Source organism: Mastomys coucha, unplaced genomic scaffold (genome assembly GCF_008632895.1).
Source record: "Mastomys coucha isolate ucsf_1 unplaced genomic scaffold, UCSF_Mcou_1 pScaffold18, whole genome shotgun sequence".
In the NCBI taxonomy this organism is placed as follows: domain Eukaryota; kingdom Metazoa; phylum Chordata; class Mammalia; order Rodentia; family Muridae; genus Mastomys; species Mastomys coucha.
In genome coordinates, this window is record NW_022196900.1 from 82,664,104 (window position 1) to 82,677,544 (window position 13,441).

Here is a 13,441-nt window from a genome sequence, read left to right on the forward strand (position 1 = left end):
GGTCCCACCTAGGTGCACGTGCCTTGACAGGGTTGGGAGGGAGGTGTTCTGTTGTCTGAGACACTGAGCGCCATGAATCCTTTGAGGCAAAGGGGCCTCTTCTAACCACTCCATAAAGTTCCCAGGAAGAACGGAAGGTCTGGCTCTGTGGCAATGCCAGGTATCCACCCCTGCCCTGGAGACACTCTGACTCGCCTCAGCCCTTGCTCCAGCCTATACTCACTCCTTGGCATCCAAGACTGACTGGGCATCACCTTCCAGCTCCTCCATGTGGCCCAGAAGCTGCTGCAGGAAGTGCTCACTGGATGATACACCCTGCAGAGCTAGGTGCACAGCCAGGGCCTGCAAGATGGCACCGTTGTAACCCAGGGAAGAAGCATGGGTCAGCTGGGCTGAGAGCCGGGCAAACTATGGAGAGGAGGAGCCACTGTCACATCTCTAGAGACAGAGTTGGGAAAGGGGACTCTGTGACCAGCCTGCCCAGTACCTTCTGTACATCTTGGACACTGCCATAGGCCAGCGAGATGCCTGCTACCCGCATGGCACCCCCATTGCCGTAGGAACCCTTTCCATTGAACTGGGCCCGGGCAGGCTCATAGACATCACGGCACTTGGGATTCAGGAGTTTCTTGAAGACAGTGATGACTCCGGCCCCGTACCCTCTGTCAGGGTCTTTCTTGTATTCTTGGGCAAACCTGGCGAAGAGAAGGAAAGCAGATGAGTTTCAAAAGTGCCTCTCAGGGCTAGAAGAAAAGGCTAGGCTGAGTTGGAAGGCGCTAGCTGCCTAGGGTGCCTGTACCAACAGTGTTTTCAAATTTTTAGCTTGGGAAGCAGATGTTAGCCAAAGAAAGGGTCCTGCTGAGGGAAGGGGTATTGAGTACATACAGGCACTCCTCCTTTCTTGAGGCCTGTGTAGTCTCTCTCATGCCAGGGTTATAGCCCTCACCTGTGAGCCATGTCCACCTCATCGAAGGCCTTCTTGGCCAGCAGGGACTGCACCAGAGCCCTGGTCATGGCGGTGTCATCTGTGTAGTACAATGTCTCTGCAGGGAACAGGGTGGGGGGGGTGAGACCAACCCACAGGGCTGCAGTGGAATGAATGCTTGTTCCTCTTGGTGGCCCAGCAGGTGACCTCTACGATGACCTCACTGTGACCTCTTACCCGTTCCTCCTGCAAGCCAGGAAGTCTTCAGACCCCAGCCTTGGGGCTTCAGCAACTGTCTCTTGCAAGGCAGTCATGGCGCCTTGCTGATTTCTGAAGGGAAACCTTTCCTTCCACTCCCTTCCTCCTTCACCACCATCTTAGTATGACCTGCTTGGGCTGTATGCTTCCCACCTCCAGGGTGGCTTTATACACTGCCACAAACTCTTTTTTTTTTCTTTTCTTTTTCTGTTTTTGTTTTCAAGACAGGGTTTCTCTGTATAGCCCTGGCTGTCCTGGACTCACTCTGTAGACCAGACTGGCCCTGAACTCAGAAATCCTCCTGCCTCTGCCTCCCAAGTGCTGGGATTAAAGGCGTGCGCCACCACAACCCAGCTGCCACAAATTCTTAAGTAGGACATTGCCTTCTTCCTTTCAAATCATGGGGTCTGTACACAGATCCCTCCCAGCTTGCCCCGTTCCTCCTTGCCATCTTCCATCTTACGGCTTCCCTGACCCAGGCTCAGAACCAACCAATCCTAGTACTTGGGTCAAGTCTTTCCAGCTAGGTGTGCTCTGCATCTGCACCCACCTCCTCCCCATCTCCCCTAGCTGCAGGGATTCTGGAGTCCCCCCTCCCCCCACTTTAAATTTGTATTTGGATGGGTATTTTTGCCTGCGTGTACGTTGGTGCACCACATGCATTCCTGGTGCCCAGGGAAGCCAGAAGAGGGTGTCAGATTGAGCCTAGAGTGACAGATGGTTGTGAGCTGCCATGTGGCTACTGGGAATTGAACCTGGGTGCTCTGGAAAAGCAGCTAGTGCTCTTAACTGCTGAGCTATCTTGTATCCCCTTTTGTTTGTTTCTGAGACAGAGAGGGTCTCACTGTCAGTGGTTCTATCTCCTCGCCCAGGACTCTGTAGACCAGGCTGACCTCAAGCTTGCTGAGATCTTCCTGCCTCTTTCTCGTTCTTGTAAGTGCCGGGGTTACAGGTGTGTGACCTCACACTTACTATGTTCTGGTACTTCTAACGTGCCATAGTCAAAGAGGCTACCAGGACAGGGTCTTTGCTTCACTGAAAGAAGACAGTTACAGAGAATGGAGTGCCTTCTAATGAGTGCCTCCCGGATCCTTCAAATAGCCAGTCCACTCCCTCCTCGTAGCTCAAACTCCATTTTCCCTCTTCTCAGGTGGCCCCTGTGTCCCACCTTCAGAGCTGTAAACACATTCCTAGTCTCTGCCAGCGTGGTCACAGGTAAAGGCTACTCTCGCTCACTGGGGGTTAGGCCTTGCTCTTTGCCCTTCTCTCTATATGCTCAGCACACCTCTTTGGGTGGGAGGGGTACTGTCTGTCCTCCCTCTGTTTTCTCTGTGCCCTGGTCTTCCCAAGGGAGCCACTCTTCTGTAGTTCCAACCCAGGGACTGACCTCCTGCCTAGTTAGACGGCAACTCTAAGGCACCCATCTCTTATTGCCAGTCCCGTATTTAGGACTGGGCTCCAGACTCAAGTTGCCACGTTTGTAGAGACTGGAGCAAAAGGAGAACCTCTTCTACAGAGCTACTGGGACCATACTGTAGGGAAAGGACTGCCAAGGCGAGCCACCCGGACAGAGAATCTTCAAGGCCAAGAGGAATCATGCAAGCGAGTTAGGGGTTGGGCTGAGCTCCCTGATTTAGCACTGCCTGAGGCTAGAACTTCCTTTGGACCACTTCTTATCAGCTCTTTTCACGAAGACCCTCTTAAAATGTTCTCTTGCAGCCTCCCAACTACCACTCAACATATAACACACCTTTTTTTTTTCATCTTCCCAAACCATAATGATATAAAATGGTCGCCTTTGTCTTCTCTCTGCTTCCTTTAACACCCGTTTTCCATGTTCTCGACCCACTCGACATGGTTTTCTGGGTCCAGACTACCTTGACTTTTCTGTAACTTGAAATTTTCTGTATCTTGAAATTCTTTCCTCTGGTTTTGTTACCATCCTTCCTGCTTTTCGGGCGCACACCTGCCCTTCCTCGCTCCTTCCCCTACCTCTAAATGCCTCTTAACTCATGGTGTCCTCTGGGGTTCTGGCGACGGCCCCCTTCTACTATGTAACATACTCTTCAAAAAGAACCAAGTCCTCTGCTGACATCCGGACCCGGAGTCTGAGAACAAGTTGCCTATGCAAGCGAAAGGAAAGGACATGTCTTATCAGGGTGGGGGCAGCCCCTGCCGACGCCCACACAGGGCCAGCAGCTTGAGAAAGCTGGCCACGACGGAACTGGCCACGTGGAATCTGGCTTTAGCCAAGGTTTAGGCGAGGCCTGCGCCCTGAAAGTGACCATGGCTGGAGACCTACACCATGGAGAGCTGGAGGAAACCCACCCGGTCCGGGGGCCTTCAGCCTCGTGACTTCGGGGGAGCTCGCCGCAGCAGCCTCCACCTCGGCAGCCTCGTCCGCGAGCGCGCGCGCCCCCGAATCTCGGTCCCCTCTCCCCAGGGTGGCGACCCGATCGCTGGTGCCCCGCCCACCTGTCCGCGCGCTGCCCGGCGTGCCCGGGTCCGGTTCCAGGCTCTCGACGTGACTCAGGACTGATGTCAGGCTGACCGTATCGTGTGCCTCGTAGACAGCGCCCACGCAGTCTCCCAGCAGCGCGCCCGCCAGGCAGCCTCGGAAGCGCGAGAGGGAGCGGGCCGCACCAGCTCCTCCGCCGCCCGCCGCCGTCATCGCTGCTGCCGCCGCCGCCGCCGCCGCCATCCGCGCGCGGACTAGTCGCCACTTCCGGCGCCGAGGCTGCCGCCCTCCTTGGTCGTCTCTCCCCGCATCCCCACAGCGCTCCCTTGTGGCCCGGAGTCTCAGCCTACGTCCCACTCACAGCGCCACCCAGCGGCTGGAGGTCGCAGCGGCCCGCGAGTACTCACACGCTTTGCTTTGGCGCTACCTACGTTCCCTTTTGTAAATGGCACCACAAATGGGGCCGACGGCTCCGTAAAGTCTTGCGGAGGACCCTTTGAAAAGCCCCTGGACAAGAATGTTGCCCACTCAAAGCTACTGCTGCCTGCGGGTGAGCACCCGTATCTCTCTACACTCGCATTCCTTCTGGAGTCGCTTTGGACTCGACCCCTATGAAGTCTAGGCGACTCATCCCCCAAGTGGACTGTGTCACTCCGTCAGCCACCCTCATGGGTAGCAGAGAAGAGCCTGGCTTGAGAACTCCATTTTTATTATTTTACTGTCCTCCTCACCACTCCCCCCTCCCCCTAACCTTGCGTTTTCCCTCAAGCCGCCAAAGTCTAGGCTAGCTCCAAATGGCAGACTTTGAGTGGACTCAGTGTGCGGTTTGTCGTGCGCGTGAAGGTATCCACCTGGGGCACAAATTTCTCAGCCGGCACCGTCAGCTTGCGCCGGGTGTCCATACACTTGGTGTCCAAGAGCATGGTGTTGGCCTTGCAGGCAATATCAGCCTGTATCCGGGCCAGGTGCTTGAACAGGGCATTCAGAGCATCCCTGTAGAGGAAGACATCGGGAGTTCACAGCCCTACATCAGGCTGTAGGGGCCCCGTCATCTCACCAGCATAAAGCCCAGAGGGACCAGCAGGCAGTATGGCCCCATGGTTGGGTAGTGCCTCCCACCCTTCCTGCCCACTCTCTAAACCTACTGTGTTTGAGCCAGCTTCTGCTTCATGGTATTGATGGTTGCCTCCAACTGGTGGACTTCATCAATGAGGCCATACTGTGTCTGGAGGCAGAGGGGCAGGATGGGGTTTTCAGTTCAGCCACACGGCCCTTCAGCTGGCCTCATGGCTGCCTTGGGCCACAAAGCTTGTTCTACCAGGAACGTGTGCAGAGGGGTAATACTGAGAACTCCTTAGCAGACAGGGTGGTCTCCACTGGGGCCCCTTGTACCTGGTCCCTGCAGAGTTCCACATTGGGCCGGTAGGTTCTGGACTCCAGCCGGGTATGTGCAAGCTTCAAGTTCATCATCTTTCTACGCAGGTCCTCCTCCAGTCGCCGAATGTCTCTCTGCAGCTCGTCTATCTCTTCTAAGGTCTGTGGCAGACATTACTGTTCTCCACCGGCAAGACTCACACTAAGGCTCCCAACTGAGACCTCCTGTGCCTTGCTTCACAGCGGGGAGGGAAGGGCAGCGGGGGGGTGGGGGGGGGAGGGGAGCGAAGGGGGAGGGGGACGGACTCACATTTTTCTCTTGCCACTTGAGCTCACTGTAAAAACTCTCCATTTCCCGAAGCCGCTTCCTGAAGGCAAATTCTGTTGCAACCCTCTGAGCTTCCAGTTCATTGTTGGTCTGCATGAGGAGGGTGAGCCAGGCCAGAGTAGGGTCACCTTGTGAGACTGTTTTAAGTCATCAGGGGAAGGGCTAACTTGGTCAGTGTGGAAGGAAAGATAGAATGAGTTGGGCTTAGTCACCTGAGCAATAGCTAGGGCAATGGCTTCCCTCAACTCTATGGCCCCTTTCATTTCTTCGTCTGCCCTGTTCTTGTTGAATCGAGTGAAGTCATCCCACTGCTGCAGTGTGGTGGAGCTGTGGAGGCAAGGAAACAATGAGGGTCACCCGGACACACAAGGAAACAATGGGGGTCACCAGGACACACAAGGAAACAATGAGGGTCACTGAGACACACAAGGGACAAAGAAAGAAAGGACTGACTGAAACACTGTTCTTACTCTTTGGGGATGCGTGTGGGGTTGACTTTTAGAGAGATGTTTGGGGAAGTGAGGTTGAGAGAGAGGCAGCCCCTGTCGATTTCCAGTGTCTCCATTTTGTCCCGGTGGTCAGAGTTGAGCTGCTGCCGGATTTCCTGCAGGAGGCTGAGGAAGGAGAAGGCACTGGAGCCATGGCCCCAGGGCCCAGGATGCAGCCCTCATTGGACTGCAAGGATACTGGAAGTTTGTGGTGTATGTGTGTGTGTGTGTGTGTGTGTGTGTGATGATGATGCATGTGCTGCTGCATCTAAGACAGAACAGCCTCGTGAGTGTCCCCCAGACAAAAGGCACAGGTATGTGACTTCACATGCATGCATGAACACTTACAATAAGACAATAAGGGGCCGAGTGCAATGGCAGGAGCTTTCAGCCATGGAACAAAGGCTGCCTAGGATCCTAACAATGAGTAGGCCTGGGAAAGCATGTCCTACTGGTGAGTAGTTTCTGCCAAAAGGCCAGGAGGGACAGAAAGTATCATCCAGCAAGTCCCATTGTGCCTCCAGTGCATGTGGATGTGTTCAGGCCTGCCCCTGCCTCACCAGAGGTGCTGGAAGGCCTGGCTGATCTTCTCCTGGAGGACCTTCTTGGTGGCTTCAATGACTTCCACCTCTTTCAGCAGCTCTTCCTCTACCGGGTCCCTCACCACATCAATGTCTCGCCGGCTCTCTCGCAGAGTCAGGCACTCGATGGCCACATCCAGAGGCAGGTTCTTGGCCTGCAGGTTTTGCTCCGCTGACTCTTTGGCCTAGAAAGAGGGATTGGTGAGGCCATGCCCTGGGAGATCACGCCCATCCTCTCTCACTTTAGCCGAGGGGATTGTGGCTTCCAGATCTGAAAATGGGGAAGGAGGGGTAGGCCCAGCCCTGGCTCCCTGCCTGTGTCAAGCTGTCGATTTCAGCATCTAAATCTGTCAGACACTTGTCCAGCATTTCCTTCCACCGGTTGACCGTAGTGATCCTCTCTGCCAGGCGGGTCCTATTGTCATGTTCATCCCATACAGTCTGGATACAATCAGACATACAAATAAAACGGATGTCAGTGGTTAAGGGCTCTCCCATGGCTCATGGGCCTTAGCGGGTCCACAAACCTGGTTGTTGGTCTCATTGCGAAGGATCCGGGCCTCTTGGCGGATCTGGTGGGATGCATCTCGCTGCCGCTCTGCATTGGTGGATAGCAGGTAGCTGTTGGTGCGCCAGTCGGAGAGCTGGTAGCGTTCGCTAGGCTTGGCACTTAGTGTAGCCATGGCTAAAGAGCCAAAGGTCTGAAACCCTTAAGCCTGTTCCAAATTGCCACCTGTAGAAGAAAAGAAAAGTGCCTTTTCTGGACCCCCTGAGCCTATCTTCTTGGCTCTAATTAAGCCCTTTCCTGCAGAGTCTGCTGGGAAGGTTTCCAATTCAGACCCCCTCAAACTCACTTCCTGAAAGGTATTAGCAATCAAGCTATATTTCCTCAGTGGTCTGTCTTCAGGCACAAAGACCCGGAGCCTGCAGATGCAAGGATGCGCGTAAAGGAAAGGATAAAGCCTGTGTGTGTGTGTGTGTGTGTGTGTGTGTGTGTGTGTGTGTGTGTGTGTATGTGTGTGTGTGCGTGTGTGTTTAGGAGATGCCAAATATGACTACCGAAGGCATGGCAGGGAACATACCCCTTAATCCAGTTTCCACCCCTACTTCCAACAATCACTCTTTCCCAGGCTGTGGACCAGGCCCACGGGGGATCTGGGAGAAGCAGCCTTGTTTCCTTGCCAGGGTGGTATGACTGGGCGGCACACCCAGGCTTTAACCAGCTATCCGGGGAAGGAGGGAGGCCCGGTCCCTTGCCCCGCCTGGTATGGAGGAGGGTTGGCCTTCGGGTAGGAGGAGCTGGAGTCAGAATTTAGTGTCCAGCAGGATCCTTCTCATGCGCAGGCTCCACCTTTGGGGTTTCAGTCAATACCCGGGCCTGAAGACTGGGTTAGGAGGTCAGCCGCGGGTGCTCAGCTCGCCCGCATCCCCTCACCTGGTCTCCCCGCTCGCCCTCGGGCCCAGGTCTGAGAACTCCTGTTGTTTACGGCTCCGGTTGCCGAGCAACCGCCCCCTCCTCGCGTGGTCACCTGCGCCCCTGCGCTGTCACCTGGGCCGCAGCTTGGCCAGGCAACTGTGCAGCTGCGGATCTAGGAACTGAACATTTTAGTTTTGATCAACGGTTTACACTGACAAGATTTTAAAAGTCTGGATAGTTCATAGGAACAGCAAAGGCTTCTCTCTTAGGCTTGCTTCCTTCCGGGGTCTCCTTCCAGGAATAGGTCGTAACAAAAAGTATATCTTGAGCACACATCTAAAACATATATATTCCATTGATCATGTTTCGCCCAACAATTTTACCAGTGTTCGAAGTCATACAAAAAAACAAAACACACACACACACACACACACACACACACACACACACACACGCACAAACCCGGTATTTCTTTTATGAACAATGTAAGCCCGGAAAAGAAAACAGCTTGGTATTAGTGAACTGGGGGCTGGACTCAGTGGGCCTAGCTTGCCGAGCCTGATACATCACCTCAGCAAAAACTGAGCGTGGTGGTGCACGGTTGTAATCCCAGCACCACGGAGGCCAGCACCGGCAGGCAGGCTGTGTTATGCCTTCCAGTGTAAAGAAGTATAAAAACAGAGGTGTATGGATTTGGCAGGTGGAGGGTGGGGCTGCCTTCTAAGAAGTGGGAGGCGCTTGCTTGTAGGGGGATCCTTCCTGCTCACTAGTTTTGAAGCCCAGCAAAATTAGAACGGATTTTAAAACAAACAAACAAACAAACAAAACCCAAAACCTTACAATTTCCCCACTATGTAACCCAGGCTGGCCTCAACCCAAATCCTCCTTCCTCTGCCTCTGAGTGCTGAGATCACAGGTGTGACCTACCACAGAGTAGTTTGTAGACTCTGATATACAGCTCATAAATGGGACATGAACAGGAGTTGTTTGTTTATAGACAATTTGTGTATCCCTGACTCTCCTGGAACTCACTCTATAGACCAGGCTGGCCGCAAACTCACAAAGTTCCACCTGCCTCTGTCTCATAAGTGCTGGGATTAAAGGCGAGCGCCATCATCACCATCCAGCTGTGAACAGGAGTTTGTGATGAAGCTCATTTACAAGTGTTACAATAGACAGACAAATTAATTGCTGGAGGAAATGAGGGATTTTAAATTAATTGGTTAATTAATTTGGAGGGGGCATTAGGCACTGAACCTAGGGCTTCATAAACTCAGAGCATGTGTTCCACTCCTGAGCTATGTGCCCAGCCTTAACTCTGAGCTTGCTTACTTGCTTTATGGCAGAAATAAATAAATGCATATGATGGTGCTGGGGTGGCTTCAGCAAAAACCCGTGAATGGTGAGGTAGCCCTGCTTTGAACAGCTCCTGGGGTTCCCACACATCGTGCCCAAGGGAAGACATTGTTGCCAGAGTTCAGTCAACTGACGGGTTGCCCAGGAAGAAAGGAGTGGTAAGGATCAGTGAGAGGTCGGAAGTATATCTCAGGAGCAAAGTATTGCCTAGCCTTAACAGGCACACATACATGATATGTATGGACGGAAGAAGAGTGAATGGTATCCCGTTCTGTCATTTTGTGTTAGCAATGCCAGGTTACTGTGATGTTCACCCCTTTCAGTGAGCTCAGCTCCTGTGTGGTGTGTGAACAAGCTGCCGAAGGTTTTTCCAGCATTGGCGAGTTCCTGGCACATGCTTGCCCACCCACCAGCTAGCTCTTTAGTTGCTATGGTAGAATCTAATGAAAGCCCTGAGGTCTTTTGAATTCCTTTAGTCGCAAAGTTCTCCCACTTTACTGCTGGAAGGGAAATTCACACCAGATGGCATTTATCATCTGAAAGGCAAGGATATCGAAGTAGAAAGAAAGAGCCCAGCAAATGGCTGAATGGTCATCCAGGAAGAACAGATGTCAACACTGGCATCAGAGTGATCACGGTCTTTTGGCTTTACTGTGGGATCTCCTCAGTGGGTTTGTGTACTGATGTGGGATAGGACATTTATTTTGTGTGATGGTTTTGCTTCTTTATCTTGGAGTCAAGGTAGTCCTGTGAAACACATGTTGCTGTGCTCTCAGGCTGAACTCCTCTTGGCCCCTGTACACTGAGATCTCCTTTGAAGGACCTGACTAGCTCTGAGGTTGCAATCAGGTGATGGACTCTCTTTAGGTTATTTGGAGGTTTTGTTTAAGGGTGTCAGTACCTGGGGGCTGGAGAGATGGCTTAGTAGGTAAGAGCACTGCTCTTCAAGAGGACTAGGGTTCAGTTCCCAGCACCCACATGGTGGTTCACAACTGTCTGAAATTCTAGTTCCAGGAGGATCTGACATCCCTCACACAGGCAGAGACACAAATGTAAATAAAAATAAATAAATCATTTTAAAACGTACAAAAAAGTGTCAGTGATGTAGGGGATAGAGACAGGAGGTACAGGTGTGAAGTGTGGGCAGAATTTAGCACAGAGTAGATAGCACACCCCTAAGGACTGAGCATGCTCAGGCTGTGCAAGTGATGTACAGCAGCTGAAGGGACACCCATCTAGAAAGGCTTTAACTTATTGCTGACATCTCTAGAGCACGCAGCTTTTCCCTGGGGACTTTGCTCTGTCTAGGTGGTAACTGACAGGCCAGTTTAGCACTGACTTTTTTTTTTTTTTAAAGATTTATTTATTTATTTATTTATTTATTTTATGTGTATGAGTACACTGTAGCTGTACAGATGGCTGTGATCCATCATGGGGCTGCTGGGAACTGAACTCAGGACAGCCCCACTCACTCCATCCTACTCGCTCTAGTGTAATACACTGTAGCTGTCTTCAGACATACCAGAAGAGGGCGTCAGATCTCATTACAGATGGTTGTGAGCCACCATGTGGTTGCAGGGATCTGAACTCAGGACCTTCGGAAGAACAGTCAGTGTTCTTACCCGCTGAGCCATCTCACCAGCCCTAGCACTGACTCTTGAGGATGGGGCAGTGGTGGGTGTGCCTTTGTTCTTTAGCAGAACGCCTGGAAGGATGTGATCTTACAGGGTTTAGAGCTCCTGAAGCCAGATGATTATCCATTAATGATCTTTCACTTTTGGATGTCAGTTCTCCCTTGCTAGCACCAGAGAGTTGACTCAGATCCTGTTCTTCAGACCAGAGGGTCTGGAGTTCCTGTCTATGGATTTACTGACCCTGACTGTTCAGGAGCTTTCTGGATTATGCAGGATCCTAGAGACAGACCACAAAAGCAGGAAATCTGAAACCTGCAAAGCAAAACATGCAGAACACCCACACATATAAAATTTGGGTACTTCTTTATTTTGATTGATAGTTCTGGGTTATATAAGCCTCCCCCCCCCTTGCTGCACATATTCCTTCCCCTGATGCATCTGGTTTTAATTTTATATATGCCTAATTTTGCATACTAACTAGGGGATTTCCCCTCAGAGTTTACTGCAAGGATACAGTTTGCCTTACTGCATATCTGCAACCAGTCTAGGCTGGATGAGCCAGCATAATCTGTATCCTCATATATTTAGGAATATCTTTAAATAAGGCTGTTCATTGAAAGGTCATTGGTGTTTGTTAGAGACAGAGAAACTCATTCCATTTTGGGGGGGTGGGACTTTGTGCACAGTTCAATGCAAGTGTGGTCCTAGGATGTCAACTGCATCGTTAGGGGGAGGGTGTGTGTGTGTACAGCTGTAGCCTAAACCAAGTGGAATCCCAGGTGGGTAAGATATTCCCTCTGCTTGCCTGCTTTATCGCCATGCCTGTTTTATTCAGGGTCAGGGTTCACCCAGATCTTTATGCTTGATAGGCAGGTTCTCAGCTTGAGAATACATACTTTTTTTTTTTTTCAAGACAGGGTTTCTCTGTGTAGCCCCGGATGTCCTAGAACTCACTCTGTAGACCAGGCTGACCTCGAACTCACAAGAGATCCGCCTGCCTCTGCCTAGGATTAAAGGAGTAGGTTACTACCACCCAAGGAGAATGCATCATTTTTTAAAGTGGTTGTTATTTAATCAAAAGAAACAGGACCAAGGGATGCACTTCTGTGGTAGAGTGCTACTTAGATATACATGAAACTCTCTAAAGCACTTTAGTAATAGTTCAGTTGATGTACTCTGATAGAAAAATAATGTCTCAATGAGTGTCTCACACAGCTAGCCACTGACCACAGCTGTGTTAAATGTCTGTGGAGGTCACTGTGTGTTGCTTACACAGCCTGGGTGGTGGGGTCAGTTGGACTATTGTTTCCTACACTTGATCTTAGCCAAAAGGCCGAGAAGCAATGCACTATTGTTTCCTAAAAGTTCTTTCTTTAGAGCAGTATTGCCTAGAGATGTAAGAATTGAGCAAACAGGGACACCTCATAAAAATACCGAGGAGCCAGAAATGCCCATTAAGCCTAAAGACAGAGAGCTTCAGAAAGGTTTACTGAACAAACATCCCCAAGAGATGCCCTAATTGTGGGGAGTAATGCCCAGTTCCAGGAAATGTCCCCAGTAGGGGGTGAATCTCCCCCCCACCCCTTCTACATGCAATAGGTATCTCCTCCTTACCTGGGGTACAAAGGTCAATGAAAACAAAGAACAATGAGCTCCACCAATGAGAGATAACCAACTCATGCTGTAAACCTATGTTCTGGAAGGGTATAAAAAGTGTGTGCCTTTGTTCCTCGGGGTCGCCTCGGGGTGCCTCCTGAATGCAGGAGGACCCCAGTATACTGGATTATTAAAAGCCTCTTGCCGATTGCATTGATCTCTGTCTCTGTGTCTTTGTGAGTGCGACAACATCCTGGATGTAAGACTCGGCTCTACGAATCTTACAGAGAAAAATAGAGTGTTACTTAGCATTACATCTCTTTCCTGTGGCACGCCCTACGGTGTATCTTGATGTTGATGGGTATTATGAAAACATTGTTTTTATTTTCAAAGATTTATTATTTCTGTTTTGTGTGTGTGTGTGTATGTGTGTGTGTTTGACATGTGAGTGAAGGGGCATGAGGAATACAGAAGAGGATGTTAGATCCCCTGAGCTGGAGTTCCAGGTACCTGATAAGGAAGCTGGGGACCAAACTTGGTTTCTCTGAAAGAGCAGCAAGCACTCTGAATTGCTGAGCCATCTCCCCAGCCTGCTTGGGATTTTTTTTTTTATTTTAAAATCAAGTCAATATCTTTATTATCACTTACATATGTCATAGAAAGAGATACAGAGAATGGATTATAGCTGTAAAAAAAAAATGACTAGGGCTGGTGAGATGGCTCAGCAGTTAAGAGCACTGACTACTCTTCTGAAGGTCCTGAGCAACCACATCAACCACATGGTGGTTCACAACCATCCATAATGAGATCTGGTGCGCCCTCAGGTGCACCTGAAGTCAGCTACAGTGTACCTAGATATATAATAATAATAAAATCTTTCGGCCGGAGCGAGCAGAGGTCCTGATTTCAATTCCCAGCAACCACATGATGGTCCACAACCATCTGTACAGCTGCAGTACTCATATACGTACAATAAGTAAATAAATAAATCTTTAAAAAAATAAATAACTAGTTTGAACACTGTTT

General features: G+C 50.8%; 2 protein-coding genes across 5 annotated transcripts; both read right to left on the reverse strand.

Moving 5' to 3' along the window:
- Nucleotides 1-14: 14 nt before the first annotated feature.
- Nucleotides 15-3,924, reverse strand: Adprhl2 (ADP-ribosylhydrolase like 2). The gene is made up of 4 exons (XM_031378655.1): nt 3,659-3,924; nt 947-1,043; nt 488-695; nt 15-408 (listed from the first exon to the last, which is right to left on the reverse strand). Exons 1-4 carry the CDS (start codon nt 3,882-3,884, stop codon nt 220-222), a joined length of 720 nt encoding a protein of 239 aa, XP_031234515.1. The 5' UTR covers nt 3,885-3,924; the 3' UTR covers nt 15-219.
- Nucleotides 3,925-4,333: 409 nt separating this feature from the next.
- Tekt2 (tektin 2) lies at nt 4,334-7,912 on the reverse strand. Of its 4 annotated transcripts, none has more exons than XM_031376900.1 (11): nt 7,848-7,912; nt 7,267-7,336; nt 6,940-7,145; nt 6,728-6,853; nt 6,392-6,597; nt 5,814-5,957; nt 5,556-5,670; nt 5,326-5,433; nt 5,034-5,177; nt 4,787-4,866; nt 4,334-4,634 (listed from the first exon to the last, which is right to left on the reverse strand). In XM_031376900.1, the coding sequence occupies exons 3-11, from the start codon at nt 7,093-7,095 to the stop codon at nt 4,421-4,423; spliced, it is 1,293 nt and encodes a 430-aa protein (XP_031232760.1). In that variant the 5' UTR covers nt 7,096-7,145; nt 7,267-7,336; nt 7,848-7,912; the 3' UTR covers nt 4,334-4,420. The 4 variants fall into 4 exon arrangements, with proteins under 4 accessions (XP_031232760.1, XP_031232762.1, XP_031232761.1 ...); XM_031376902.1 differs by lacking the exon at nt 7,848-7,912 and adding an exon at nt 7,785-7,844; XM_031376901.1 differs by lacking the exon at nt 7,848-7,912 and adding an exon at nt 7,495-7,736.
- Between the last annotated feature and the right edge of the window lie 5,529 nt (nt 7,913-13,441).